General features: G+C 54.1%; 7 protein-coding genes across 7 annotated transcripts; 4 read left to right on the top strand and 3 right to left on the bottom strand.

Annotated features, from left to right (window-relative positions):
- Positions 1-2,792: 2,792 nt before the first annotated feature.
- On the top strand, positions 2,793-7,635 carry J4E88_001423 (uncharacterized protein; the record flags this gene model as incomplete). The annotated part of the gene is made up of 3 exons (XM_049395092.1): positions 2,793-5,496; positions 5,545-7,277; positions 7,327-7,635. 3 exons carry the CDS (start codon positions 2,793-2,795, stop codon positions 7,633-7,635), a joined length of 4,746 nt encoding a protein of 1,581 aa, XP_049258956.1.
- A 2,464-nt stretch (positions 7,636-10,099) lies between these two features.
- MCA1 (Ca(2+)-dependent cysteine protease) lies at positions 10,100-11,702 on the top strand (the record flags this gene model as incomplete). The annotated part of the gene is made up of 6 exons (XM_049395091.1): positions 10,100-10,227; positions 10,277-10,373; positions 10,433-10,898; positions 10,951-11,389; positions 11,453-11,622; positions 11,677-11,702. The coding sequence occupies 6 exons, from the start codon at positions 10,100-10,102 to the stop codon at positions 11,700-11,702; spliced, it is 1,326 nt and encodes a 441-aa protein (XP_049258955.1).
- Positions 11,703-12,141: 439 nt separating this feature from the next.
- J4E88_001421 (uncharacterized protein) lies at positions 12,142-14,467 on the bottom strand (the record flags this gene model as incomplete). The annotated part of the gene is made up of 6 exons (XM_049395090.1): positions 12,142-13,083; positions 13,273-13,394; positions 14,064-14,079; positions 14,136-14,238; positions 14,353-14,404; positions 14,461-14,467. 6 exons carry the CDS (start codon positions 14,465-14,467, stop codon positions 12,142-12,144), a joined length of 1,242 nt encoding a protein of 413 aa, XP_049258954.1.
- A 1,235-nt stretch (positions 14,468-15,702) lies between these two features.
- J4E88_001420 (uncharacterized protein) lies at positions 15,703-17,513 on the top strand (the record flags this gene model as incomplete). The annotated part of the gene is made up of 7 exons (XM_049395089.1): positions 15,703-15,886; positions 15,936-16,115; positions 16,163-16,246; positions 16,311-16,423; positions 16,470-16,522; positions 16,582-16,817; positions 16,894-17,513. The coding sequence occupies 7 exons, from the start codon at positions 15,703-15,705 to the stop codon at positions 17,511-17,513; spliced, it is 1,470 nt and encodes a 489-aa protein (XP_049258953.1).
- A 264-nt stretch (positions 17,514-17,777) lies between these two features.
- Positions 17,778-18,561, bottom strand: J4E88_001419 (uncharacterized protein; the record flags this gene model as incomplete). Its single annotated transcript, XM_049395088.1, has 2 exons — positions 17,778-18,532; positions 18,558-18,561. 2 exons carry the CDS (start codon positions 18,559-18,561, stop codon positions 17,778-17,780), a joined length of 759 nt encoding a protein of 252 aa, XP_049258952.1.
- Positions 18,562-19,585: 1,024 nt separating this feature from the next.
- On the top strand, positions 19,586-22,202 carry MON1 (Vacuolar fusion protein mon1; the record flags this gene model as incomplete). The annotated part of the gene is made up of 4 exons (XM_049395087.1): positions 19,586-20,279; positions 20,332-21,203; positions 21,687-21,868; positions 21,959-22,202. 4 exons carry the CDS (start codon positions 19,586-19,588, stop codon positions 22,200-22,202), a joined length of 1,992 nt encoding a protein of 663 aa, XP_049258951.1.
- A 134-nt stretch (positions 22,203-22,336) lies between these two features.
- J4E88_001417 (uncharacterized protein) lies at positions 22,337-23,649 on the bottom strand (the record flags this gene model as incomplete). The annotated part of the gene is made up of 2 exons (XM_049395086.1): positions 22,337-23,571; positions 23,619-23,649. The coding sequence occupies 2 exons, from the start codon at positions 23,647-23,649 to the stop codon at positions 22,337-22,339; spliced, it is 1,266 nt and encodes a 421-aa protein (XP_049258950.1).
- Positions 23,650-23,967: the final 318 nt, after the last annotated feature.

Below are 23,967 nucleotides of genomic sequence, written 5' to 3'. Positions count from 1 at the left end.
TTGAGTCACACGCCGCATGGGATGCGACAACCTCGCGCCGACTGGGTGGACGACGCTCATTATCGTGAGGGTAATCGGGACGAAGCTGTTCCGCCTCAGAGACACGATACGGATGAATGGACTGCTGCTTTTGAGTAGCATCAGCGCGAACTAGAAGACCAGGCTGCACAGCGCTACTAGGGGCTATGACAGCGTGTTGTTTCACTTGTAGCTTATGTTGACGGAGTGATGTATTTGGTCAAGATCCTCCATAGAAAGAAATCGTAATCCTACATGTGACTGATGATCGGGAGCATTGCCGGGATGCGATTGGACCATGAGTGGCACAGGGATGACGGAGCCGTTTTGACTTCATGTGTGAGCGTTAGAGTCACATGTAAATGACGGGAGTCATATTGACGCGGTGGCTTGGCGTGACATATCGTAAAGTTTGTTGAAACACCGCACAAAGGCTGTAGTATGCCAAAGTCTAGGCTTGGAAGCACTGGAATCATACAAAGAAGTTATGCTTTCTTTGCAGCCTGCTCGGTACTTGCGTAAGGTTCAGCTCCGTTCTAGGGCTTATGGATTGGCGGTACGGAACGAGTCCCGGCGGTAGTGGAAGGTTCAAGTGCGGCAATCGCACAAGAAGTCAGATCTAGATCCGCGTCAGACAAACCCCTGCTGGGTATTCTTGTCTCGCAGCCCGGAAGAGGTACGTTTGATGTTGCTCTTATCGCCACTGTGGGGAAGATAACGCGGGTAAAAGAGTTTCGAGATTGACCTCAAGATAGCGCATAGTGATGGCGCGTAGGACAAGAGGCTAAGATGGATGATTGTGGTTATTTCTGATACAAGTATTTGGAAGTGAGCGGCACTGTCAATCCCCCTTGCTGTTCGCACTATAAAGTGCCAAGTATAGGGTTCGCGCTGCGGCGGCGCAGGTGTGCCGCTAGACGAAGAAGCACTCGCAACTTGACATGTGAAAGCCGTGGGTATTTTGTGCCAGATTTGTTGATGGTGGCGCGTATACCAACGGGCGATCGTGGAGAGTATAGAGTTTCGGCTATCTAGGACGATGGCTTATCGTCGGGCCTTCCTCGAGTGTTTGAACACGGCGCGGCAAGGTTAGGTTGCGAAAAACAAGAGATCTGGTAGCAGGGGCTATTGAAAGTGAGTGATGATGCATGGCTGGGCAAGCGCGATAGGCGACTGAGGGGTGGCTCCGTATGCAGGTCCGGTCTTGGTATATTGGAACACTGCAGCGTGTATAGCCGGAGCGACAAAGGAAAGTGCGCGTCCCGGGTATGGTCACGCTACGTGGATAGAGTGCGCCTTTGACTCAGACTGCGGTCGCTGATTTCTGGATTACTCAAAATATGAATGACATGACATGTTATCGGAGCGGGTGCCCAAGATCAGAAGGTCGCGATGTCAAGATCTCAGGCGGTGGAAGGTTGTGGAGGGGTGTTCCCTGTGTACGGAAGATTTCTGGTGACGCATCTGCGGGCTCGGAGATATGAGCACTAAGCGAGAATTGCAGTACAACGTGTCCATGAGGCAGTTGCGATGGCGGGTCTGGCAGCGACGTGTTAATGCCAGCGTGGGCAGGAATAAGGTCGGGATGAGTTGGCGCTCGCGGATTCAGGGGGTGGTGACTGGTGCCGTTGGGCAAAAGCAAGTCCAGCAATGCATTTCTCCACCAGAGGGTGGTGGACGAAGAGGCAAGATATGCAGGAAAGCGGAGTTGTGGATTGCCCGCAGGAGGCGCGACCCGTGGTCTTACGCCGTGCAGCAGCCCCCGGGACTTGTACCTTTTTAATTGACGAGCCGAGCGTCCGTCTGCACAACTGCTGTTGGATAGTCACTGATAATTACTCCAGCCGCGTGCGGGCCTATCAACGCGCGCTGGAGCGACTTTGTGTCAGCTCGCTATGGGTATACCGAACGTTTTAAGAGGCAATGGGAACAGGAACAGGCCGGGGGTCACCCTATTGACGGAACCGCGTTAGTGAACAAGTGAACAGTGCTTGGGGTTCCTGATTTGCCGTGTGGCTGCAGGATGCCAATGGCTGGTGGTACACGGCAGCGTTTCATGGGCGCGACCAGGAGGCAGGCGCACACAGGGCTGGTCCGGGCGCGGGGACCAAGACGTGTTGACTCGCAGGCGCGACCGTGTTGGATGCTTCGGTCGTGGGCGTGCAGGGGTGCCACGACAAAGTTTGGGATGTCCTGCACCGGCATCTCAAAAGTTGCTAGCTGCCCTTCTCCTGCATTGGGGCTCGCAGCCAGCAACGCTTCTCTGCCCCGAACGCGTCGTGCGACCGCGACGGCGTCTGCTGCTCTCCCTCCTGCCCTCCTGTCCTCAGATCATTGCCTGGGGACTGAGGCCTGCCCCCATATCTGGTGGAGATCCGCACCTAGTGCTCGCGCGTGGCTCCTCTTGGCCTCGTCCTGCAACACGACCACCATCGTCGTTTGGAACCCCTGAAGCCCCGCAACCCTCTCGTAAACTGAGTTTAGAGCCACCGCCGCCCGCGCGTGTCATGCGAAAGCGACTGCGAGACGCCTTACCTCACCCCTAGCATCGTTCTGCCGCAAGCCGCTGGCTTCCCAGGCTGAGGAACGGCGCGCCCAAGCAGCATCGCGCCATTGACCACCTCCGTCACCTGTCCGTGCCGTCTGCAGTCACGGCACGCTGCTCAATTGCTCCTGCATAGCCCTCAGCGACCTGTCTGGGCTTTCCGGAGAATGCTCCTGCGCCCCAGTGTGGGAAGGTACTCGACGCTCACCCTCACACAGCGCCCATCACCATGGCGGATTACTCACTCCACGAGGGCCGTCCCTCCACGCCCACCGGCTCCTCGAGGACCTTCCGACCGAACGGGTCTATGCGAGCCCTCAACACCAACCCGCCCAAGCAGGAGACCTTCTTCGACGATGCCACGCCCGTAGACCGCTACAACGACTCCTCCAAGCACGATCCGCTGCGGGACTCGCACGACCTCTCCTTCGCCGAGGGGGGTAACGTGAGGGACTCTGTCGTCGACAACATGCTGCTCTCGCTCGACCAATTCTCCACGGGCAACCTGTTCGGCGGCAGCTCAGGGCCCCAGTACAACAACTACGCCGAAGACGACTTCTTCCTCAGGGACAACTCATACCGCCCGCCCGGCGCCCGCCATCGCGGCCACACCTACGCCTCGTCACGCTCCTCCGACTATGACCTCAACCCCGACGAGCACTCGCGATACACAGTCCACCACTCGCGCGCACGACGAAGCAACAGCAGCAACAACATCGGCTCGCCGATTCACAGGAAGGGAAGCACGCGGGACATGTACACGGGCCGGCAAGGCACCGGCCAATATGGCCAGCTCCCACAGGCGGGTCATTTGAGAGGCGGCAACAAGAAGGGCAGCATGGGTAGCGGCTCTTCGAGTATGGACTTTGGTCAGTCTGGCATTTTGGGCAACCAGCGTCTTGGATTTGGGAAGCGCTCAGCGAGTTTCGACCATAGCAATGCAAGCGACCGGGGTAGAGTCTCACCTCTCAGAGTTGAATCTGTCTTGGACCGTGGCAGGGTTGCCTATCAAAACTATCCCGATGAATACGATGCCGCTCCCGAGCCCACCATCCCGGCTGGCCCTCGAAGGGTTCAGGAACCACCCCAATCTCCCCTCGCTCTACCTCCCCAACCAGCCTTCGCCGCGCCACAAGGACCGAGACCTGGCCGGAGAGGCAGCGTGCGTTCCAACACAAGCTACAGAACGCTGCGCAAGAACAAGAGCCAGCCTGGACCAAGCATGAGAGCCCAGGCGCAGGAGTTTGTCAACGCCAGCACCTTGCGGGAGTTGCCTCCTGTGCCATCGTGGCATGACCCGTCCGCTCCCTCACCGTCTGTGGCCGCGAGAAGTCCCCTGTTCCCTGTGCAAACCCCAGCCGCGCCCAAGCCTGGCTTCTTCCGACGCGTCTTTGGCGGAGGCTCCTCCAAAGCTTCATCACCACTCCCAACCCCCACAGGCCTACCGACGTTGTCGCAAGAAGCTTCAACACCCGTCTCTACCAAGCCACAGACGGCTGATGTCAACTCCATGTACTCTGCTGCACGACCCCGCACTACCCCGAACAACAGCAGTCACATTGCTACGCAAATAAAATCGTTGCCAAAAGCCCCCCAAACCGCCAATTCTTCGCATGGAGATGGCCAGGCATTGCAGCCCCCCACATTGGGCAAGAAGCCATCATCATTCTTCCGCCGTCGGAAGAAGTCGATATCCGAAAACACAAAACCTCCAGTTGCCGCTCTCGAGATCCCACAACCAAACAGACCGGTTCTTCCGCCACAGCCCAGCCCCGGAGTTAGTAGTCTGCGCCAAGTGATGAACCCTTATTTGAACGATGCAGGGCGCGCCGTTGAGAGACCCGTCGACGCGCGAGATGAACAGTCGGGCGACGCTTCCACGAACGGATTCTCACCAAACTATAAACCACACAAGGATGCAACAGTCCGCACGATCAAGCCGACTTCGCGTGGGGATGACCAGACGCCGCCTGCTTCACGAGGAGGGAAACTGAAGGTTTCTGAGACGAACAACACAGGCAGTCCGAAGTTGAAGTTGAAATTGAAGCACGCAAAATCTGTTGCTCAAAATCAGCAAGAAGACACTTTCCTTGCGGATAGCAGCGGCAATGAGGACCGCAGTGGTCGTGCAACACCAACGGGAGAATACAGTGGTACCGAAGAAGCACGGAGGCCAAGCACAGGACCCACTCCCTCATCACTCAGACAATCTGATGGAAAAAGCAACCGCAAGCCATCTGGCGATCACCGGGCTGAGCTTCTGTCACCTCTCAACAACCCAACCTCTAGGAGCGGGTCAGTGTCACAATCTGCTTCGGAGGTCGAAGACGAAGGTTGGGTCATTACCGAATCAACCGACAAGGTACATCTTACCAACGGCAAGAGCCCGGCGGCGAAGCGTGTGTGGCTCGACACCACTCTACCAGACACGCTTGGCGACACTTCTGACGATCTCAAGCTACCCTTGGAAGGCGCGCGATCGTCCCAGCAGTCACTCGACAAGGTTTCGCCAGACGCCAACACTCCAACTTCACCTAATGACGTTTTCCACTCTGCTACGAGCCTGCCTATCGTGCAAGTTGAAAGTCGCGAATCTGATACCATGCCCGCCATTGTCGAGGACCGATCGATGCATAGCGAGCCTACCGATGCTGAGCGCGAACGCGCATTCCAGATCTACAGCGGTGATGATTCCTCCAGTCTGAAGGCTCAAGCAGCCGCCCTGCTGGGAGATGTCACCCTGTCCAGCACACGCATGCGAAAGGCCTTCATGGACCTCTTTGACTGGACAGGCATGAATATCCTCGCCGCCATGCGTGACCTTTGTGGCAAGATCATTCTCAAGGCCGAGACGCAGCAGGTTGATCGCATCCTCATGAGTCTTTCGGAGCGTTGGTGTGAATGTAACAGCAGCCATGGCTTCAAGGCAGTCGGTAAGTGTTCACTTCGACGAGACAATATAGTAAGCTAATCCACTGCAGATGTTGTGCATACGATTTGCTATTCCATCCTGCTCCTCAACACAGACCTTCACTTGGCCGACATCGAGTCGAGAATGACACGCAGTCAGTTCGTCCGCAACACGCTCCCGACCGTCACCCGCGTATGTCAAGATTCGGTCAAGGCTGCAGGAGAGGAGACACTGAAGCCGCAACACGCCCACTTCCGAAGACCCTCTCTCCCGTGGAACGACAAATCAGAACCCAACTCTCCAGGCGCCGAAGCCACCACATTTCCAGCGGACGAGGAAGAGCCTGTGGAGGCTAGGAAAACCCGCAGTCGTCTCTCGATTCGCCCTCCTGCTAGGAGTGGCTCAGAAGGTCTGCTCTCTTTTGACTCTGCAGTGTCAGAGTCCAACACCCTCGTCAACTCACCATACAATGGCCCCATGCGGGGATGGGAGTTCCAGATCGAAACTGTGCTCAAAGAGTTCTACGATTCTATCCGCAAGCAACGCTTGCCTCTCCACGGATCTTCTGAGCCTGTTGTCCATCACCAGCCTTCATCTAACAATCTCTCCGTTAGCAACATGCTACGACGCACTCCCAGTGTGCTAAGCAAAGCACCTTCCGACAATACCAGCTACCGTGGTCGGTCACAGAACGACTTCCGAAACGTGGGCAGTCGTTGGGCCTCTAAGAACCGCTCAAAGCAAAGATTGTACCCTTCGTCTACTGTAGCATCAAGTCGTACTAGCCTGGACGACGGATCAGTGTGGAGCCCTGCTGGATCCAGCTCTTGGAGTCGCTACTCTTACGGCAAAACGGGCACATCAATGTCGGTCGACTCTCTTGGCTCGCACTTTGCAACTGGCGACTATCAACAGGCCATCGGCTTTGCCAATGCTCTCAGTCAAGCTATCATTCGCGAGGAAGGTATGACTATTGCCAGCGACGAAGAGTTTTCCCGCGTCGCCCCCCTGTTGGAAGACGAGACGCTCGAGCTTGTTGGAGCACCCTGGGCCAAGGAAGGTATTCTCAAGCACAAGCGACACCTTGATTCGGTGGATAGGAAAGCAAAGGATCGAGCCTGGAATGAGTGCTTCGCTGTTGTTGAGAAGGGCTGCATGCGTCTGTTCTCTTTCAGCATGAACTCCAAGTCGGTTCGACAGAAGAGCAAACTGCGGCCATCTGTGGGCGGTGTTGTAGGAGGCGGCAACTGGATGGACAATGCGGAAGCCCTGGACAGTTTCCCACTTCGACAGACAATCGCCAGCGCTCTACCTCCCCCAGGATACTCGAAGACAAGGCCCCACGTTTTCGCACTGTCGCTGCCTACAGGTGCTGTCCATCTCTTCCAGGTCGGTACACCAGACATTTGCCGAGAGTTCGTGTGCACCGTCAACTACTGGTCCGCTCGTCTCTCGAAAGAGCCTCTGATGGGTGGAGTCAGCAGCATGGAATATGGTTGGGGCGAGAATGTCATCAACCCAGCTCTGATCCGACAGGACAGCGCACCGTCTGTACAAGGCCACATGCCCCGTCCCAGTGTCACAAGCTCCCTTCGTAGTTCGATGGACCATGCCACCGGCACGCCCAAGGCCAGGCTTCCCGGTGACAAGGTGACCCTATCTGACTGGAGCCCACCGGCGTCCAGCATGATGGCTAGTACCCTGATGGAAGTGGACCAGCTTAGGGCTCTTACCGACTATGTTAAGAACATTGAGAACGAGCTCTCGCACCACAACGAACTGAGAGCGCCGTTACTCATTGCCGTAAGAATCACCTCTCGACCACACATGAACGTCACTAACATATTCTTAGTTCTCTCCTCGCCACCCTAATGCACAGAAGGCCATGGCAAACTGGGAGCGCAAGTCGCAGTACCTCCTTCGTGAGATTGTCAAGTTCCGCACCTATATCGACACTCTGGCAACTGCGCAAGCGCAGAAGCAAAAGATCTACGCTGAGCGCGAAGCTCGTGAACAGCAAGAGCTCGAGGAGGCAGAGAAGGAAGCAGAAGCCAGTGCGAAGAACACTGAAGATGATGGTGCGATCCAAGCTTCCGAGCCTGCTCCATCCAAGACCATCCCGAACCCTGCTCTACCAGCAGCTTTCCTTTTACATCCATGATCGCCAATTTTTTATTCTGGCGTACACTGACGATTGATTTCTTTGTTACGAATAGTTACCCCCTTAAAGCGCACGATACGGCGTTTGCGTCTGCTTCATTCGTCGAAACCGAGCCTAAGACAGCGTCCGCACTCGGTGGCTTGACGCACTGTTATACCTATTGTAATCTGTACGAAGTTCTCACGTTTGGCGTCTCCAGCAATTTCCTCGGTTTTTTCTTTCTCGTCCCTTCTTCTCTCGAACGAACACGTACGACCACCCCAAGAGTCTTTTGAATCGGACTTCACTCTGTACGATTATATTCGCATCTAGTCATTATCAAGCTCGGGAAGATTGATGATCTATATGGTTACTTTGGGACGGAGCTCGCTCTTCATTATTTCATCCTTAGACTGGGCGGAAGAGCACGATGAAGAAGCAATTGTTCGAATATTATACCCCATGTTCTCGAATAGCATACTTTGAACGCTATCTTCCCATGACACTCTTGACATCACCGCGCGCATCTATTTCTGGTGCATCGCCGTTACGTGCATGATAGCTGGGAGAAGACGCACACTTAGTTCATCGCACAGCTTGCATGAGCATGTCGTTACATCACCTTCAGCTGCATGCACACCGCAGCCCTAAACTACTCATAAGGCTACGATAGCTCGACTTACCACAGCCTACCAGTTAATGTAACCCCATAGCCACCACCAAGACCTCTATGATGCCATTCGAAGAAGCCCATTGCGCCCACTGCTCACCACCACTGCAGCTAGAAACTCCAGCGCGCTGTGAAACTCGAGCAGCGTTGCGCCCAACGCATACACCGGCCCTCCTCCCCTTCCAATCATCGTGGATCGTGGACCAATTACCATCGGCCCTCACTGTCGGCGTGCAGTGTCCTGCGCAAGCCACAGGAAGGGCTAGACTCTCTTAGCGCCAGCCTCTACAAGCAGCGCCGCTCTGATGTAAGGACCGAATTGGACAGAAGGATGCCAGAAAGGTTTCTTGCAGATGCGTACAGTGCATCAAGGTGGGATCGCGTAGAGGCGTATGGGTCGAATTGGGAAACGCTGAAGACAGGGTGTTAGGTATGTAGCCAAGTGATCTCGTACACCCTTCGCGTTGCACGCCCCATTCGGTAGGGTGCATGGTGCCGTTTTTTGATCTGGCCGGGGACGATACAGGGCTGAAAGAAAGACTTGGATGAATAGGGAATGGGAAAGGGCCGTTTGATCTCGGAGCGGGTTGGGGTTTTGGTCTCGATGGATGGGGGTCTACGTTTGATACGAAAGCTTTGTGTAAACATATTTGCGAACGTTAACCGGAACCGAAAAAAAGCAAAAGCAGCAGCACGTAAACCGCCGAAAGCATCGCAACCTCTCTCTCCAAAGCACACGTTGTAGAACAGCGTTAGACCAGTCCAGCTCTCAGGAAACAGATCTGCACCTAGTTGGACCCCGGTCCTGGGGATCGTCGGTGTTGCCGTCTCGCGTACGAGACCGGACGAGCTAACTAGCCTTGTACCTCGCCGGCATCGTGGCATCCCACACGCCCCCATGTCACAGATTGCGGAAAGCAGACGGGAAGACGGACAGATTGAGCGTGCCGGGCAGTTAGACGAATGAGAGGGCAGAAGCGACGGGAGACTCGGCACTGGGGTCTCCTCTTGCATAGGAGGAGACACGTAGGTAGTTGTGGAAATGAGGTGGACGAAATGTCTTGGAGGAGGCATGTAGCGTGTATTACCCAATTGATGTAGCAAACGTAGGATGGACCATGACGGACAAGCGTCTGCGTTGTAGTCGCCGTTGTACAGTGTTTCTAGCGCATGAGTAGCTCGACTGCGGACGCAATGCCGAAGGACGATGCATCTACACAGTAGGCTGCTACAGTAGGTTTGCATAGCGGCATGCAAGTCGCATCGTAGACCACGAGGAAACATGGGCACAAACCATGCGCCATGCGCCTTCGACCCGCCATCCAGACTCTCTTGACAGGCGTTTCCGTTTTCTCATTCCCATCCGGTAGCCCCCTGAATTGACTCGATTTCCTATTTCTCCAAGGGATCATCGCTCGTCTTGCCTGTTCTCGTGGTTTGCTCTTCTAGATTCAGACGTCTGGACTGTGAGGTTAGAAAGTTGGCCCACGAGTTCCGGAGCTTAGCACCCATAGCTTTGTCAGGGCTCAGCCCTAGCCATCCTTCCCAGACCCCGCGCTACTACCACATCTCTCGACGTTACCGACGCACCGTCAGCCGCACTCTATAACGGGACCGACTACAGCTTTCTTCGTGCACCCTACGACATTTTATTCCTTCACCTCGACACTTGCGCCACGATTCCCATTTGAAGCATTGAAGCGCGCGCTCGCAGACGGCTATCTGGGCATCATCATCCACGGCTATCCGGCATCTCTGCCAGTACGCGCGGACACTTGACGAAACCTCGACAGCAATCGCACATCGCAACTCGACATGTCCTACTATCCTGGCCAGCAATACCACGGTGGCGGTGGCTACGGCGCGCCGCCGCCGCCTCAGAACAACTATGGTGCTCCACCTCCCCAAGGTTACCCTCCTCCACAGCAACAATACGGCGCGCCGTGAGTAGACAATGACGTGCAAAGCTTGACCGGTGCTGACGAATACCAGACCTCCACAGCAATACGGGTACCAGAGTCCGCAACCACCCTTCAACAACAACTACGGCCAACCCACGCCGCCGCCTCAACAGTATGGATACAATCAGGTATGCACATGGCATGCTGAGAAGCAACCGCTCGCGGAATTGATGGCTGACATGCTTAGGGCCCGCCACCACCACAGCAGTACGGCAACTATGGACCGCCACCTCCGCAACAACCACAACAGCCTCCTCGTCCAGGCATGATGCCCACAGCTGGCAGCAACCAATGGACACACGGAAACCACAACGCTCCTCCACCCCCACCATCCGGCGCACAGAACTTCGGTCACGGCGCCCCCAATGGCTACTCGTTCCAATACTCAGCGTGTAACGGTCGGCGGAAAGCGCTGCTTATTGGGATCAACTACTTCGGCCAACGAGGTCAGCTCCGTGGTTGCATCAACGATGTGAAGAACATGAGCACCTACTTGAACGAGTTCTTTGGCTATAAGAGGGAGGACATGGTCACCTTGACCGACGACCAGCAGAACCCCATGAGCCAGCCGACCAAGGCTAATATTCTACGGGCGATGCACTGGCTGGTCAAGGACGCAAGACCAAACGACTCGCTGTTCTTCCACTACTCAGGTGCGTCTTCCCTCATGCACAAGCATACTGTCAGACAACTAACTTGAACCAGGGCACGGTGGCCAGACCAAAGACCTCGACGGAGACGAAGACGATGGCTACGACGAAGTAGTCTACCCAGTGGACTTCCGCACCGCCGGCCACATTGTCGACGACGAGATGCACCGTATCATGGTCGCACCCCTCCAGCCCGGTGTGCGATTAACCGCCATTTTCGATTCCTGCCACTCCGGCTCCGCCCTCGATCTGCCTTACATCTATTCCACCCAGGGCGTGCTCAAGGAACCCAACCTGGCGAAGGAGGCTGGCCAGGGTCTGTTGGGTATCGTGTCGAGTTACGCACGCGGCGATATCGGCAGCATGATTGGCGGTGCCACAAGTCTGTTTAAGAAGGCGATCAATGGCGACGAAGTGTACAAGAAGAACTTGCGAACAAAGACCAGTCCTGCCGACGTGATCATGTGGAGTGGATCCAAGGACACACAGACCTCGTAAGTTTTCTACCGACTGATTCTGGACTTGACATGGACAATACTGATATGGGGGAACAACAGGGCCGACGCAAGTATCGGTGGTGAAGCTACCGGAGCCATGTCGTGGGCTTTCATCTCTTCGCTGCGCAAGAACCCGAATCAGAGCTATGTACAACTACTCAACAGTATTCGTGATGAGCTGGAGGGCAAATATCAACAGAAGCCTCAGCTGAGCTGCAGCCATCCGTTGAGTAAGCCTTTTCTCTACCTTGCTGTCAGCACGAACGACAAGCTAACTGGAGTAGATACGGACCTGTTGTACGTTATGTAGACGTATAATTGTGGAACGAAGAAGAATTGTTGTAAGATGATAAAGGCTAGGATCAGGTATTTGCATACCAGGGCCTTTGGACTGAACGAATGGATGATACCATGACACATACATCCTTGGATAAGGAAAGCGTGGTTGCTACCAAAATGGATGACTGACGATTGTGTATACGAGTTCCTCTGTATATACTTGGGCACGCGACACGACGATTGTGTGTAAACCAGCACTTGATGTGGCTATTGGAGAGTCCGACTGGATTAAAAGAAGTCGTTATTCATTATCAAGGGGTATCGAACTTTGTTGTCTATCGCGTCCGTCGACGTATATCCCTGCTGTAGCACCACTGCTATCCACTATCATCGTCATTCATGATGAATCCTTCCATCCGTAGCTTTCTGTAATATAATCACGAAGAGCCAAAGCAATTCACCACCCACACCTAGACATCCGCAATCTCCTCATCAACCCAATCCCTCCAACTCCTCCACTCGCCCCAGCTCAACGCTACCTTCTTACCCTGATACCTCGTGACCTTCAACGCAACCTTATTCCAATCCGCCTTCTTACCACCCCACCCCGCCTTCCGCATCAAACTAACCAACGCCTCTTCCTTCGTCCACCCCTGTTCGCTCGCCACATCAGGCAGATACGTGCTCCCATAACGCCTACCCTTTTCCTGGAAGCTAATCCGCAAGCCATGTGTGCCAAGCTCCCAATCCATAACATCGTCCACGGGCTCAAAGTCTGTGAGGAGCGTGACGGCGCAGGAGAGCGTAGGTAGTTCGCGTGTGCTAATGGGCGAGAAACGCGTATCGTCGAAGGCGGCAGTGAGCGCGTAGGACGAGAGACCCGTGGTGAGGGGCTGGGCTGAAAAGGTTCCAATGCAGCCTCGAAGTCGCTTCTCACCGGAGCCCGACACAGTGTTCCATGTTACGAACAAGGGATGCTCTTCTGCCTCTTCCTCCTTATCGACCAGGTTTGTAGTGCTGCTGCTCTGGCTTGTGATGCTACTTGGTGTCTCGCTGCTTAGACCACTGGGCGTCGAATTCGCACTTTGCCGGCTTGACGAACTTGCGGACGAGGGTGGGGAAGCGAGGATACGCGATATCGCGGGTGTTTTGTGGGAGCCATCTACCTGTGCGGCGGCCTGGTCTGCTTCTTCCGCTTCGGTCTCGTCTTCGAGCTCAGAGGTTGTGGTAGGCTCAGTGTTGTATTTGGCCCAGAGATGTTCGACTTGGGCGAGCGTGAGGGCAGGGCGCTTCTCGAGGCTTGCGACGAGCGTTTCGAAGCAGAACGCGCAGTGCGCTTGGGTAGCCATGGTGGGATGGTGGGGGCGGTGACGTTCGACCGGAGCGAGTGGGTGGAAGCCGAGAGGCGTGGGCTGGGTTGGAGAGGACTACAAGGCGGGAAGAACTGAATGGCGGAGAAAGAAGGCTTGGGAACACAAGAGTCTTGCAGTAGAAGACGGGTAGATATGACGGATGAATCCGGGGTGTAGGGCTGCTAGCTAATCGGGCAACGACAGGGCTGTGCAGCAACGTCAGGAACGGGAACGCCTCGGCTGACTTACCTCCGCGGAGAGACGTGTGACAGTGTCAAGGAGCGTCTTATCGATGTCTGGCGACTGCAGACGCCTTCGCACCAGCTCAGGAGGTTTGGCATCGTGAGAGACTTGAGCGTCGCGGTCGCAGACTATGGAGGGAAGTGTCAAGGTTCCAGTAACAACCCCGTCGATCCTTTAAGTTGTATGTCTAGGAAGCGTCATGAAGTAACGGAATTCGCACAATCTGGATAGGATAATGTCATTGATTGAAATACATATATATGTATGCATGCAATCTCACGATGTACTGACTGCACAACTCTCTAGAAGATGCACCGAAAGTCCAAAGCACTGAATCAACAGTTGGTATGTAACCCCATCTTCATGCACACGTACCTTACGGGGTAGAAGGTCGTGTGTTTGGTAATGATGGGGGTGCTTGTTCTTGCCACGATAGATTTTCCTTCAGCAGGTCGAGCATGGAAGAGCTCTGTTGCTGTACACACTAATGGCTGGGTTGAGATTTGCACCTCGTTGGTCTCTGACTTACCTGGAATCGTTGCGAACGATCGAACAGCCTAACACATCACTTGGACAGTCGCGCGCTGGTGGAACCGACCTGACTTTTCGACTTGTTTCATTGCCGCATTTCATGCCTGCAGTAGGCGTGAAGCCGCGTGCTCCAATCCCTCGAGCTCGAAGCTGTCATAGAAAGTCCGAATGCCATTGACGCCGACCAGATGTCTCATAAAGGAATCGAAAACCGCCATCGTCGCTCGCTCGTGATCGTATCGTCCTTTATGCCGAGTCGCGCTTACCCTCCTTGACCTCCTTCTGTGTGTTTGTTAGCGGGCCGTGTTCCCGTGGGACGGTGAGGTGTTGGTACGCACCAGAGCGCGCATGGTGCCGTGAAGAGCATGCCTGTGGTTCCTCCTGAACTTGGGGTCGGTTCCCTTGAGCGAGGGGTAACGGTGGGTCTTGGGCTTCTTGATACTGTGTTGCCATTGCATCAGCTTTTGTTCTCATCTAGGTATCCACGATCCTTCGCGTTGTAGATGCTTCATCTGCGGGATGATGGCGCGTGCGATGGAGGAGGGTGATGCGTACCCGTTACGGTGGTTCTTCTTGGACTGGTTGTGCTGGGACGAGTTCTTGGATTCTGCGCAGCTCCGTTAGTATTCTGGCCATGTAACTCGTGAGCTACCGTCAACGTACTGGCCATGGCGACGGTTGTGGATGTCGATTTGGCTGTGTGGTATTGTCGAAGAGCTGATGTCGGGGAACGAATTTGCTGTGCCCAGGTGTGGTGCAGCTCGTAAGCGAGCGGGATTTCGCGCTAGTGGTAGCGTGACGAGGCTTGTGCACCGGCAACACCAGGTGGGCATCACAACATCACCATGTCTTCAGTCCTCTCAGGTGACATTCGAAAATCAATCACAGGATTCTAGAGAGTGGCTCGCAATATCGCTGTTTGCTCCATTGTTGCATCGTCCTCGCATGTATTGCCAACACCACTTTCTCGCGCACGACGGAGTTCATGACCAGCATTCCGGCTTCCCCTTGAGTAAGGGGATGTCGAGCAGTTGGGCTGCAGCCCACGTTAATACAAGACCAAAAGTCTACAACATCTTAAGGCGATGTAGACTTCGAACGTGCTTACTTCTAACACGTGTTTCATCTCTTTCCTAAGTTCGGTGGGACGATGTCGATATCTCCCGAGCTCGCACATACACTTTCTGGAGTTCCGGTCGTGCTTGCGTTTTTAAGTTTCAATGTCAACTTAATCCACACCGGATGGCGTCACTGTCACTTGGCACCGCCCTCATTCCTGACTACTTCTTCAAGATCGCTCATTACAAGTACCCTTCGACGTCGGCACTTTTCATTTGGAAAGGATGGCCTGTCATCTAAAGCGATGTACTCCCTCGTAATAGGCGTCGTTTGCGAAACCATTCTGTTCGTGGCAGATCTGGTATACGCAAATTTAGTTTCAACACGCAATTTAGTACGTCTCGGAATTTCAGGAAAGAGCAGTGCATGGTCATTGAGTGTAGAAGGCGGCGTTGCCGTATCGGGCCCTCTTACCTGATGTCTGCACTTTGTCGCTGCCTTGCTTTTTACCCAGCCTCACCTGGCTACCAACGTCTCAAGCCATGTAAGGCTAGTCACTACTGTCCCAAGCCGTCCCATCTCCTTTGTCGATCAGCGGAAGACGTGCGGCACTATTCCACTATCTCGCAGGCTTCCCCAGAACGCGGAACCGTGCCCGTCCACCGGGTGTGCACGCCGATGAATGACGATATCGTTTAATTGGCTACTGTTGATCACGCCTCGTCAACCCTTACTGAGGTAGTAATATGCTGCAGCGTCGGGGCGACTACACCCCAGAAATCGCCGTGCTCTATATATCCTGTTACCAGACTCCGATCAAGCGTCGTCGTCACTCTTACATCGACCATGGAGAATCCGACGATGAAACCATCGAGTGTGCCAGACGATAAGACCGTGGTGCTTAACGATACATACGGAACTCACATCGACCCGTACGCTGAGAAGAAACTCCTTCGGAAATGCGACCTTCGCGTTCTTCCGCCTCTCTTTGTTCTGTTTCTCCTAGCCTTTTTGGATCGTGTTAACATCGGTACGTTGCTGCCACTCTAGTAACATGTGTGCGAGCTAACAGAACGTAGGCAATGCGAAGATCCAAGGGTTGACCGAGGACTTGAACATGACAGGCCCGTTGGCCTATCGTTACAACCTCGCTTTGTCGATATTCTTCGTCCCCTATGTCCTCTTTGAGGTACCGTCCAATCTCATCCTGAAAAAGATGAAGCCCTCGACATGGCTTAGCCTGATCATGATATGCTGGGGTTAGTCGCGGAAATTGGCGTGTAAGTGCCATGCTAACGAGCCTTAGGCCTTTCGACAGTCGGAATGGGCCTTATCACCAACTTCGGCGGCCTATTAGCGATGCGCCTTCTGCTAGGTCTTTTTGAAGCTGGTTAGTATTGTCCATGTACGAATCGCAGGTGCAACATTTACTGACTTCACAAACCAACATTCAGGTTTGTTTCCTGGATGCCTGTACCTGATCTCGATGTACTACAAGCGTTACGAGCTTCAGTGGCGCATCACCCTCTTCTTCAGCGCGAGCATTATCGCTGGAGCATTTGGTGGCGTAAGTATGCATATTTCAATCGGTAGTTCGTATTAACCTCTCGTAGCTCCTTGCATTCGCTATTGCCAAGATGGACGGCATCGCAGGCTACGGAGGATGGTAAGTACACCTCACCATGAATGTACATGAAAGAAACACTGACTTGGTCGACCATTCAGGCGCTGGATTTTCATCATTGAGGGTGCCGTCACCGTTGCATTCGGTGTCATCATGTATTTCTGGATTCCTGGGTGGCCCGAGAAAGCAGGATTCTTGAACATGGAAGAGAAAACCCTTCTTCTAGCACGCCTCAACGCCGACACAGGTGATGCGGTCATGGACAGATTGGACAAGAAGGCTGCGAAGAGGATCTTTTCAGATCCCAAGATCTATCTGGGAACTCTTGCCTACTTTGGTGTGTATCCTCCTTACTATCCCGTCTTCCATATCTACAACAGGACATGTGCTGACCATGCGCTTCCACTTATTAGGAGTCGTCAATACTGGCACTGCTGGTTCCATCTTCACTCCAACTATCGTCAAAGGACTCGGTTACACATCTTCCGCCGCCCAAGTACGCTCGATACCTATATTCATCGTGGCAACCATTGCAGCCGTCGCAGCAGCCTGGCTGAGCGATCGCATGCGCCATCGCTATTGGTTTTGTATGTTCGGACTCGTCGTCGCATCAATTGGCTACATCATGCTTCTCGCCCAAGAGAATCTCCCAGCTGGCGTGAAGTACTTTGCCCTCTTTCTCGTCACACCTGGCGGTTTCATCACTCAGCCCATCGTGCTCGCCTGGATGTCCAATCTGGTGTCTGGACACTACAAGCGCTCTGTTAGCTCTGCGATGCAAGTCGGATTCGGTAACCTGGGAGGTGTCGTGGCCAGTAACATCTTTCTGGAGAGCGAACTGCCAGGGTTTCGGACGGGATATGGGACCAGTCTGGGTTTGTTGTGGATCTGTGCTGCGGCTTGCACCGGACTTTTGTTCTTGGTCAAATGGGAGAACGCGAAGAGGGAGAGGGGCGAGAGGGATGGAAGACTGCAAGAGGTGGACGCTGATAATCTGGGTGACGATCACCCGATGTTCAGGCTTACGTCTTGAGGCAAGGATGTGGGATGTCTTGTGAGACAAAAGTCAGAAGTCAATCAGAACACTCTGGTAGCAGTTCAAAATAGACGTCTGGCACTTTTTTTTTTGATGTTGGCTACCTCGTGTGTATTGTGTTTTTTTCTCGGTGCACTCGTAGTGGGCATTATACGTGCCTTCCCTGCGTCGCTGCTGCCTAAGCACCAAAGGTCAGGATGGAACTTGACCCGGCGTATTTCCCCTGCCGCGTCATGTCAACTAACGTGATACCCAAGAGTGTTATAGTATCTGCCAATCTTTTTCAGTTTCCATAGGACTCATAGCTGCGTCGGTCCAATCATCATCAGATCCAATCTCGTCTTCGGTGTCGGATTTGAGAATTGGTGAAGATCCGGACGTCTCTTTGGGCTCTCCGTCATTCCTTATCTCATCCTCTGCTGTGCCGAGTCCATCGGACAAATCTTCCTGAGCCTTGTCTTGCTCGTCCGGGCTATCCTCCCCATTGTCCTCGCCCATTATTTGATTGCTGAATGGCCGCGTATTCTTCGTGTGTGGTGGCGTAGTCATGGCCTCAAAGAATGCTCTAGCATTGCTGTATTCTCTTGTCTCACCACTCCACAGAATACACCCGACTATGATCTTTACATCATCTCTGTGTAGAAGGATGCTGAACTCGCTCGCCGCACCCCAGAGACTCATCTCATCATCCCATATGTTGAGACACAGTGTCTTGAATCCAGTCAAATGCTCCAGAATGTAGTTGGCTAGCTCGGCAAATGCTCTTTGGGTAGCCTGTGCTGAACAGTCTTCTTCGTAAGGTTGCACGAGAAGAGATAGGCTTGTAACGTGTTGGCGAGCAGATGGACCGATGCTTTCTAACCATTTTTGAGTCGCAAATGCTTGGTACCGTCCGCGCGGACACGGGCCAGTCAGTAAAAGGAAGTTGCGGCGTTCGTATACTGTCGGCTCGGCATCTTCATGGACTTGGTTGCGGCGCTCCTTTTCTTCTTTTGTTGCCGGTCGCAACATGTTGACTGGACCGTGGGCGGATTGGAGCACCCATAGCTCTTCTTTTCTCGTTTTGAAGCGGACTTCGGGGCCGATGCATTTGCTTCGAGTGTAGATGTGGCCCGGCTCTCTGCTGTCTTGCGAGGGAAGATCGGATCTTGGACATCGACAAATGTCGATTTGTGTTTGTCCGGCAAAGGTGGTGTTGCTGGGGTTCTCGAAATGAGGCCACTCTAGAGTATAGTTGATTGTCGTTACGTTGTCTGTCGTTGAGAGGTGTGGCATCGGTTGATTCGGACTTCGATACATAGCACCGGCGCCAGTGTGGAGTATTGGGGGAATCTGCTTGCGAGAGTGAGGTCCGATGGCTTTGACCAAATTGAGAACTCCTTTGCTGTAATACACCGTGCTGCCCAGACCGTACTGCGGAAGGCGCGTGATGCTCTCTGTTCTGGCTCACTTGGTTTACTTTTTCGTCAAGTCGCCCAAACACGAGGCTGATAATAGGTCATCATGCATACCGCTACTCTCACTACGCCTGAGATACCAACCACACTTTGTACGAGCCCTATGAGGAACCGGATGAGGAAATGCTGTACGCCTAGTTACGCTAAGAATAGTAAGCTATGCTGGCACAGCTGAGTACGAGACGAGGCGAGAATGCGTCAGCGCTCGATTGCGCGTGGCGAGAAACAGGATGGAAGTTGTGAAGTCTTGATGTTGTCGGTGAAGTAACCGTGAGTGTAGCGGAGGGTAGGTAGGTGAGACGGGCAGATGGGAGCTATTTGTGGGGTCCGGTGAGCAACGCGCACCAGTGTGAGGTGTCGGTATGCTAGGAATAGGATTCCTGCGCGCATGTCATGCCCATGTCTTTGCAGGAGCGAGACGGGGTCAGCGCGAGTCGATCATGCAGTGGTGCAGTGTCGATGATAGGGCAGCCACGTCATTGGCCCAAGCGTGTTGGATTACATGGACAAGCGTCACGATCACGGAGCTTCGCGACATGCACGCCTCTGTTGACGCGCCATGCCATAGTAAACACGACGCCGCTGTCTAGATGACCCTCGCCCGCTGTCTTGATGGCCGAGACTGGGAATGCTGAGCCCCAGACGCCGATCTCTGAGGGACCCAGCTCGCCCACCACACCCACGCAGGAGAGCAGCAATGCGTCGGCCAAGTCGATTACTGGGGAGCCGATTGAGCAGCAGGACTTTGCCAATCCGACCCTCAGCATAATACGGAACTTCTCGCGCAGCACGTCGGCAAGCTCGGTGGCGACCAAAGAAGAAACCCCTCCGCCGCTGCCACCCCGACCCGCCCTCGGTCTACTCTCACGACCCTCGACGTCGCACTCTACGGCCGCTGGGAGACCCCAACTCCTCTCCAAAGCCACCACGCAGCTGTCTGTCGCCCGGACACAGGCGTTCGCGACTGAGGCGAAAGATGAGTCGCCCACGTCCTCGGGACCCAAGACACGCGACGTCTTGGGCGCAAGCCTAGGCGCTCACAACCTCAGCGATGCCGACGACGGCGCGAGTATACGCAGCTATGCGCCGACAATAGAGGCGGCAGGCTATCAGGAGAGCCTCCTGGGCGAAGTCATGGGCCAGGCAGAGAAGTCCGAGCAAGAGAAGTCACTGCTCAGGACGCTGGGCCACAAGTTCGTCGATGCCGAAGCGCAAAGCATGTTCCCGCCGGACCCATACTTTGAAGAGGCTTTTCGTCGCGAGTTCGATGAGGTCGACGAGATGGCCATGGATGGGTCGAATGAAGGTCAGAAACACGGCATGTACCTAGAGGTAGCCCTCGCTGATGTAGTCAATAGAAGCCGTTATGCACCAGTGGCGCGCAAAACTGAAGCATTTCCTCATCCTCTCAAGTGCCGGCAAGCCCATCTACAGCCGACATGGCGACGACCAGCTCATCACGAACTACATTGGTGTCGTGCAGACCATCATATCCTTTTACCAGTCCACCAACGATATATTGAGAGGTTTCACAGCAGGCGACGTACGATTTGTCGTCATGTCCAAGGGCCCTCTCAACCTGGTAGCCATCACGCGCTTACCAGAGAGCGACTCCCAGCTCCGGTCACAGCTCGAGGCACTCTACATGCAGATCCTATCCACTCTCACGCTTCCTAGTATGGAGCGCATGTTTGCTGCGCGTGCGAACTACGATCTTCGCAGACCGCTGCAGGGAACAGAGACACTACTATCAGCGCTTGCAGATGGCTTCACAAGAGGCTCACCATCGACACTGCTCTCCGCTCTCGAGTGCCTCAAGCTCCGCAAGTCGCATCGTACCACCATCAACAACACACTTTTGAAGACCCGCTCCGAAAGTCTGCTCTACGGTCTTCTCGTCGCATCCGGGAAGCTCGTGTCCGTCGTCCGGCCCAAGAAGCATAGTCTGCACCCTGGTGACCTGCACCTGATCTTCAACATGCTCTTCGAAGCCGGTAGCGTCAAGGCTGGGGGTGGAGAAAACTGGATTCCACTATGCTTGCCAGGGTTCAACAACACCGGCTACTTGTACATGTACGTAAGCTTCCTCAATCTCGAACATCCAACGGAGCAAATGCAAGAGCGGCCTCGCACGAGCGATGGAGCCGACGACGAAGTCGCGGTCCTCCTGATCAGTGCGGAGAAGGAAAGCTTCTTCGAGCTTAGACGTATGAGGGATGATTTAGTCGAGGTAAGCTCACAGTTTCTTTACATTCCACTGCAAAGTCTCCTTAATACACGGGGGACCGGGATGAGACGTGAGGACGCGTGGAATGCTAGTCAAATGGCCTCTCTTTCCCGCCCCAGGACGTTGTCCCGTGCCTTAAGATTGAAGCGTCGAACGATGTGGGCTCGAACGGGCTCGGAGGCGAAATTGACTCATTCTCGGTGTTCTCCCATGGGTTCTCATGGGTTTATTGCCGGTAAGCGCGAATTGTATACCCGTACGAGGCCCACGGGGCAACTTTGCGATTCGGCTTCGGACGTCTGCATCTCCGATGGTCCTAGCCCATCCTCCCGGTCGGATTCCGCATTCCCTTCCCTTTGCCCCGGTCACCGCGTCCTTTCGGTCCTTCGATGGTCCCGTTCGTTTGGTTCCAACATGGCCAGGGTTATTTAACAAAATCGCAATGCTTTCGGTAGATGTTTCGTGGGCTAACGGGTGTTTCCGCAGAGCTTGCAACGCAATGGATCCATTGAGGCTATACGCACAGCTGTGCAGCAAGGCCGTCCCACTTGTACAGACATTGTGCCCGGCAGTCCGCTGAGGCACTTTCTGTATAAGTCGAGGGGTAATGTGCAGTTCACTATGCCGAGCTACACACCTTACTTCGAGGGTGATCTGGAGAAGAGACGGTCCGTATCCCCACCCTTGGCACGTGATTTCGCAATCAACTGCCCCACATGCATACCAAGAAGCCTTGCTGACACTATCGTCTCCTCTAGATTGATCGACCTGTACAATAAACTTCACAGTAATCTGCACAACAAGCCGTCGACGCTTAAGGTGCATCATGAAACCAACACGACGTGTATAGCGTTAGCGTGGAGTACACCGCTGTTTGAGCTTTATGCTGTTGCGCCGGCAAATACGTCGAGAGCAGCGCTTGCACAGAGTGCGAACAAGGTCATTCAGTGGGTGCGACGAGAAGAGGAGAGAGTGTTCATCATTGGAGGTGCTGTATTCTAGAATTTCAACCACGCAAGGTGTTACAATCGGTAGAGCTTATATACCCATTAAAGCAAGGCAAGGGGAAAATAATAGTATACCACAAACATCTTTATTGCGACTATCATCAGAGACACTATGCAGTGCATCTCCAACTAAGCCTTTGGCAAATAGCCAGCTCCCCTCATCTGCTCAAACACGTCTCTCAAACTTGCCCACGTATCTCTGTAGCCGGTCCAACCAAACTCTCTTGCCTTGCTCATGCTAATGACCAGATCAAAGTTGCGTCCCAGTGCGAACCCGGTGAAAGCCCACGTCGCCTTGTCAAAACTACTCTTGTCCAGACCTTCACGCTCAGCAAGACGTTCCCATGCAGCCTTGACATCGGCCCGCTGCGACCACTTGATCAAATCCACATGCTGCTCCACGGCATTCTTCTCCAGCGCCGGTGTGCCTTGAATCCCAATCTCATCTGCAACAACGCTGATGGGAGGCTGAGGCGCCATTTCCATAGTACTCGACATGTCCTCTTTGCCCACGACTTTCTTGATTAGGCTGGATCCCACACCGCCGCTTGTATACGCATCTTTGAATTGATCGGGCTTAACTCTCCCACCAAAGTACTCAACAACCTTGGGCCAGAGGTTCTGCCAGCTCTCTACATCGCCGTTGACGACGTTGAAAGCCTGATTGGCGGCCCGTGGCTCCAGAGCAGCCCAGGCACAGAACTCAGCGTGTAGCTTGGAAGAGGTAAAGGAGTCGAACTTGGTGTAGAAGGCGGGTGAGCCGGGGAACGTGACACCTTCGTTTCCGGAGAGCTCTTTAGATACGAGGGTGTAGAGAGCGATGGCGGAAGAGAGGTTCATGAAGTTTCCCAAGGCGAAGCCGATGACATCGTTGGGGTAGGTGGCTACCCACTCTTTGTTGTGTTTCTTGCAGAAATCGTGCAAGATGTTTTGCTGGTTGTAGTAGAAGTTTGGGGGCCATTTCGATGTGTCGGTTAGCCAGGGTAAGTCTTCGGTCATGGGTTGTTTCGGCATGCCTAGGTGCACACCGTATTGCTTGCAACCGCATACTAGGATGATTCTCTTGACATCTGAGACTGCGCCGGTTTTCTCGAGGGCGGAGAGGAAGTTGGAGAGCATGCGGCCGTTGACTTCCCAGGCGTCTTCTTCTTTGTCTTGGGCTAGGTAGGCGGCGAAGAAGATGTATTCGCCGCGCACGTTCTTGAGATCGTTGGCCATTTCATCGGGAGATGACTGTAAGTCGATGTGGTTGTGAATGACGTTGTCTGCATAGTCTTCCTTCTTGCTGCGCGAGAGCGCATGGATTGTGGGCCATTGTTGGCGGTGTTGGCTGAGTTCGGAGACAATCTCACGGCCAAGGATGCCTAGGCCAGGTGAGGATAGGACCGAATGGAGTGACTTTGGTACGTACCAGTTGCTCCGGTGACTATTGCAGAAGGCATGTTGTAATGTGTGAGTTGTGTGAGTCGATTGCTGTGTAAGTTGACGTTGGAGGAAGTGACGGTATAAGAAGCAAATGGCTGTGATTCATGCATGACGTAACAATGCCTTCATGAAGAGGTGTGTCACGAATAGACCTCATGATGCAACATCCACTTGGCAAGATAGTACATCTGAGGTGGCGATGCGCTCACGGCTATCGCATCCGGCGATTTGGGTCGATGCGGTAATGCATCGATCACAGATGTCTGCCAAGATCGCAGCACCCAGTGTGGGAGCGGTGTCTTCGTATGTGTTGCACACTTGAGTCGAGTGAGAAT

This window comes from Alternaria novae-zelandiae, assembly GCF_023758075.1.
Source record: "Alternaria novae-zelandiae strain BMP 2774 chromosome Unknown scaffold_2, whole genome shotgun sequence".
Classification (NCBI taxonomy): Eukaryota; Fungi; Ascomycota; class Dothideomycetes; order Pleosporales; family Pleosporaceae; genus Alternaria; species Alternaria novae-zelandiae.
This window is presented reverse-complemented; position numbering and strand designations above follow the sequence as displayed.